This window comes from Frankliniella occidentalis, unplaced genomic scaffold, assembly GCF_000697945.3.
Source record: "Frankliniella occidentalis isolate FOCC.00 unplaced genomic scaffold, Focc_3.1 Scaffold517, whole genome shotgun sequence".
NCBI classification, from domain to species: domain Eukaryota; kingdom Metazoa; phylum Arthropoda; class Insecta; order Thysanoptera; family Thripidae; genus Frankliniella; species Frankliniella occidentalis.
The window spans coordinates 61,839-68,015 of NW_026267634.1; the positions used below are offsets into that span (position 1 = coordinate 61,839).

Genomic DNA, 6,177 nt, shown 5'->3' on the forward strand with positions numbered 1-6,177 from the left:
TATGAAACAATGACAAAAAGTAATAAGCAAAAGGATGTATGGAGGGCAGCTTACCAAGCTCTAAACAGATCAGTGAACACTAAAGTCTCCAAAATAAATAAAATACTACATACTGATGTACTCACAGAGGATCCAACGGAAATAAGTGAAGCTTTTAATAACTACTATGTGAATATAATTGAAGATCTAGCTAAAGACCTGCCTCATCATGGAGATTCCACTAATATTCAAACATCTCTTAGCAGCATCTATCTAACACCCACTGATGAAAAAGAGCTGAACGAAATTATTACTACCTTAAAACCGGGAAATGGAAGTCATGAAGATATCCTGTCATCTAATATGATTAAGAACTGTGCACCTGCTCTTCTTCCAATCTTAGTCAGTTTGATAAATCTCACATTCACACTGGGTGTGTTTCCAGACTACTGTAAAATTGCTCGAATAACCCCAATATATAAGTCAGGTGATAAAACCCTTCCATCAAATTATCGCCCCATCAGTATTTTAAAAGTTCTCTCCAAAATCTTGGAAAAATTAATGAAGAAAAGACTTACATCCTTCCTCTCATCAAACAATTTCTTCACAAAACTGCAATATGGTTTTAAACCAAAAAGATCAACTGAATGTGCAGCTACAACAGCAGTAAAAATAATCCAAGAGAATTTAGATGAAGGCAAGTTGTCAGCAGGCTTACTCATAGACCTAAGTAAAGCTTTTGATACAGTTAATCACTCCATACTTCTAGATAAATTAGAGGCGGCAGGTATAAGAGGACCAGCAAATGAATGGCTGAATTCATATCTTCCTGAATAGGTTTCAATATGTTTTTATCGCTGGAACACCCAGCAGCTTAAGGAACATAAAGGTAGGTGTGCCCCAAGGTTCTGTGCTTGGGCCACTCCTATTTATTATCTTCATTAATGATATTGCAAGACTTAAATTACGAGGAAAATTAATGCTTTATGCAGACGATATCTTGATTTTGTATGAAGGATTCTCTGAGAATAATATCATGGAAAAGATAAATGAAGATCTGAAAGTCATTCATGATTGGATGAGCAATAATCGACTGATCATAAATTTAGAAAAAACAAAATATCTATTTTTCCACACTCCAAGATATAAAACAACATCTATAAATATAGTAATGCAACAACACCTCTATTGAAAGATGTACTAGTGGACTATACAGGGTGGTCCACAGACCCCTTCCTTTATTTTGCTTATACTGTACCGCATGCATGCGTGCGGGCGGGCTTGCCTACTGTCGCTCACCATGGGCGCCTTATGGCCCCGTGCGAGTATGCAACGCGTCCGCACGCCTGTATCCGGTACAGTATAAGCAAACTAAAGGAAGGGGTCTGTGGACCACCCTGTACCTTGGACTACATCTGGAATCAACCCTCAACTGGAAGAAACAAATTGAACATATAAAATCAAAGATCTTGCCTGTGGTGGGAATTCTAAGTAAACTTCGTACTTCTGGACTCAAGCCTACTATTCTAAAGAACATTTACTTCACACTAATTCACTCTCACTTCACATACTTAAGATCAATCTGGGGTCACTGTACCAAGGAACAGATAAGAGAACTGGAAGTCATACAAAAAAGAGCATTGAATAAATTCATATTTAATATGCACTATCTTGAACCTACCATCTCTGTTTACAAAAAAACAAATGTCCTTCCAGTTTCTGTTCAAGCTAAATTATCCTCAGTATCATATATTCACAAAATAAACCAATATCATGTAGCACCAGACATCAACTTAATAAAAAATAAAGACATTCATAGCCATTACACCAGGTCCTCATCTCGTATTCATCAAACTAGTCACTCATCAACAAAACATGGAGTCAAATCATCTTTCAATACTTCTGTCAAACTTTGTAATGATCTACCAGCTAATGTCACCAGTATGTCCATGCCATCTTTTAAAAAAGTTGTAAAAAATCAGTTCCTAATGGAGTACTTTAATAATTTTGTGTAAACTGTCCATCAGCACCGCCTGCTCTCAACTTGTAATAATTTTGAGTGTCCCTTAGTACGAGCCTTGTCTCATGGGACCCATGTGGTTTAATAAATAAATAAATAAATAAATAAAATACATGCAGACAAAAAAGAGGGGGCATTTTCAATCACTTCCAAGCAGGGCACACACTTGTCCACGGTCAATACCACTGATCAAACTGCACCCTTACATGAGTAGCACCACAGCAATCTTCTGTTTACCAAACAAAATGAAATGCACATGTTCAATGCTTCACAAATAAATTTAGTTGTGCAGAAATGTTAGTACCAGGTACTACTCCATTACACCAAAATATAAATAAGTGAAGCACAGGCAACAACTTAAAGCGTGGTGAGCTTGTACAGACTGAAGTGGACAAAGTGTGCATGAATGGAATTTCAGGTGCAAGAAGGATTCACTTACTCTTCATTGAAGACTTTGCATGCAGGAAGCAAGCCCCAATTCATAGTTTTCAATTCATTCAAGAAATGATTCAGTTTTTCAGCCATGTACAGCAAAGTGTCACGAGAAACTTTTTCTAAATCATAGGAGCCGCATCCATCCCAAAGACTGCCCAGGAAGTTTGCGTGCTTTCCAATGAAGTGCTGCTTCCTCTGGACTCTAAATTCCTTATTAGCAATTGAAAAGAGCTCCCCACATAGGACACACGACTCTGTAAACCAGTGGATCCGTCTACTGCTGCTGTACTTTTCATGCCGCTTCTTCTCTACAGGATCAACAGTGGACAACTGACAACACTGCAATGGAAAAAGGAATATTAACCAATTTATTACAGATTTTTTTAAAAAGATGACATATAATGAAGAAGTTAATTTAAAAACACGTAGATTACCTCAGGCAAGAACCAATCATGAAGTATGGGCATCTCTGTGCGACCGTAATCCCACTTGAGCTCCTTGCCAGGACCGTGAGAACCAGACAAGTATATCCTGCACATGGAATGGCTCTCACATGTAATGACTGCAACCTTCTGTTTTTTAGTTTCGCACCAGTTCATATAGCTAACCGGTCCCCCAAAATATCCGTTAGGTTCAAGTGCACTCCTATTAAAGACATGTGCCAAAGCCAACTCTTTTGGAATCTGGGCTATCCAACCGAATTCTATAGCTTCCAGTGGTTTGATGGAAACATTAAGTGGTTTATCAGTCCTAACCCGGACTCGGTAACCCTCCAACTCTGCACCCTTCTGGATGAATACCTCGAACAAAGTCGACGCTATCCTCCACATTTCCCCAATTCTAATTTTCAACAATTCGAATTCTTGTGATGTGAGACCTGTGGGGGCAAAAAACATACTATAAATATTTCACGTGCACAGAATAAATGTTTATGCTATAGTACAACGTCATGACACTATTACCTTGTCCCTCACCCTCAGCTTCTCCACATGATAATCCATCTAATGCTGAACAAGTTCGTAACGGACACCCCTTCATGTACTTCCTCCCGCATTCATTGTCGTGACACCACAATGCTCGGAGTTGGGCTGCCGAGACTCGCAGTCCATTAGATGCAGTCCTACACCATAAAAGAAGAGGCAGCTCATGTTAGTTCACATCAACATCTTTTCATTTTCAGTAAGAAAACATAACCTATAAACATACACAACAGAAACAGAAGAATTCTGTCCAGCACTTTTATAACTGGTACGCGGACGTTTCCGCTCTCTTGTTTGCATCTTGCAGACTAGTGCAAAATAGTGAAAATGGAAAATAACAAATATGTGGTACAATAATGTTCTGAAGACAAAAGCGCACCGCACCCAGCTGCTTGCTGCTTGAACGAAAGACGACTGCTGCCGCGAGATGTAGCCTCGGCCTCGGCCGCCCCGCCGGGGTAAGTAACAAGGCCAAAAAGTGTACACAGCATTTCCATTCCACCCATTTCCCCCATTTTCACCCATTTTCATCCATTTCATCATCTCCGTCCATTTCTACCCATTTACAATCCATTAATTTCCAAGCCATCTGTCAATTTCCGTCCATTTCCCCCATTCCCATCCATTTCCCCCATTTTCATCAATTTTATCCATTTTCATCTATCTCTATCAATTTCCAATCCATTTCTGTCCATTTCCGTCCATTTCCACCCATCTCCCCCATTTTCATCCATTTTCATCCATTTTCATCCATTTTCATCCATTTTCATCCACTTTATCCATTTCCAATCCATTTCCGTCCATTTCCCCCATTTTCATCCATTTTCATCCAGTTTCATCCATCCATTCCATCCATTTCTATCCATTTCTATCCACTGCCAATCCATTTCCAATCCATTTTCGTCCATTTCCGTCCATTTCCACCCATTATCACCCATTTTCATCCATTTCCAATCCATTTCCAGGGAAAGTGTACACGCATTTCCACGAGTTACTTACCCCGGCCCCGCCGGCCGCAGGGGCAGGGGATCCGCTGCGTCGCTGCGATCGCCGATCGCCCTGGCCAAGCCTTGAGAAAAGGCCAAGGCCAAGCCCTGGCTCTGCATGGTCCGCCCGTGCCGCAAGGCCGGCGACGCCCTTCTCTGTCGGCTCTAGCTCCTAAAATATTATAAAAAAAGGGTAGGTCAAAGCGAGCCGATCGTAGCTGAAGGTTCCAGCTATCATCGCCGTTAATAATTTTCCGATCCGACCCATACAACCCGGGACGCCGCTATGGCAAAGATTGCCGTGAGCCTGAATGGTAGGCAACTTCTCGCCTGCCGTTGACGCGCGTACTGCGGGGTGGCCTATCCCAAGGCTCGCTTGCGCTGTTTAAGTGTTGAAATGCTTGGTTTGATCAAAAATAGCATCTAGAAATAATCGTAAACTCTTACAGAACACATGGAAATGAAATCAATAGTAGGAACACATAGAAAAAGTTAATAAGTACCAATCGACAAAAGCACATGGCAGCATTGAGACGCAAACTCAAATTTTAACGAAAAAATACAATTTTTCGGTGGTTCAAAATAAATTACTGCCACGGGACAAGCTAAGGGATCGTCCGCCTGATGCACCAATGTTTTAGTGTTGAAATGCTTGGTTTGAGGGTGCTAGGGTGTGTCTGATAAGTTACTAGTTATCACTTTGGTATTATTTATTGGGTTTATGCCAAATACCCCTGCCCTACCCCTAAATACTGATCTGCTGTACATTGCTAAGGGTGCCTAAGTGGGTGCATACCTTAATGGTTACATTACCGAACTATTAGTTAATCCTTAGATGCGCTCTGGCTGGAGGCTGCGTCGCGACTGTCCGCTCGGCCGAGGCCTCGCGTCCAGCCGCGCCGGCATTCTGCAGCGCTTGCATTTTGGCGGTCAGTCGCCCTTCGCTCTCCTACAACAGCGCCAATGCGCGAGGTGTCACTGCTAGCGTCCGCGGTGCAAACATCGCCGTCCTCTGACCGCCGTCGCCCTGCTCTCCCCCGACCATAAGCGGGAACGAGCGGCCCCCCGCGAAGTGAGCGAGAGAATTTTTCTAACATTGTGACCTAAAGACTGATTTTTAGAGAGCTTATCATGCTATGTTAATAGACCCTTCTACCGTTTTCATTTCACTTCTGGTTTCGTCAGCCAGGCTGGATCCTGTCTGCGCCCACTCGTGAGCTCCTTCAGGACCCACCTATGGGCGTCTTTTTGTCTTTGGTCACTGCTTTGGTAAATAGCGAGCGAAGCGTGCGAAAAAACTGTTGTACTGCTGCAAGGCCAAGACATCGGTAGTGCACCAATGACCCCAGCAGGGCCCTGGGCAGGGCCCCGGGTAGGGCCCCGCTTACGAATCACAGTCTATGTTAAAGGCAAAATGACAGTGAAACTTAAAACACTGCGCACTTTTGTAGTTATGCTGTGGCGCATTCCTACGTGCGGGTGGCTGGCCTACTCGCTCGGCCCGTAAGGCGCCGTGGACAGGGGCGATAGGCAAGCCCGGATAGGTAAATTTACTCAAGCTGGGTGGGTACATTTGCAGCCCGTGGCGGCCCGTGGGCAAGCGGAGGATCCGCGCTTGCCCGGGGAATTCCCGTTATGGCCCGCGAAATTTGCAAGTGCGGGCAATCACGTGCGCACGCCCAATGGGCATGGGGCTCAGCCCAACCTGCCCACTGGGTAGGTAAAGCGGCTTTACAAGACCGGTGGGTAAAATTACAAGTCCGGTGGGCGGGTAAAT

At 43.3% G+C, this 6,177-nt stretch overlaps 1 protein-coding gene across 1 annotated transcript; it reads right to left on the reverse strand.

The window, feature by feature from the left end:
• Positions 1-2,434: 2,434 nt before the first annotated feature.
• LOC127751493 (uncharacterized) lies at positions 2,435-4,049 on the reverse strand. The gene is made up of 4 exons (XM_052275131.1): positions 3,982-4,049; positions 3,397-3,554; positions 2,869-3,311; positions 2,435-2,773 (listed from the first exon to the last, which is right to left on the reverse strand). Exons 1-4 carry the CDS (start codon positions 4,047-4,049, stop codon positions 2,435-2,437), a joined length of 1,008 nt encoding a protein of 335 aa, XP_052131091.1.
• Positions 4,050-6,177: the final 2,128 nt, after the last annotated feature.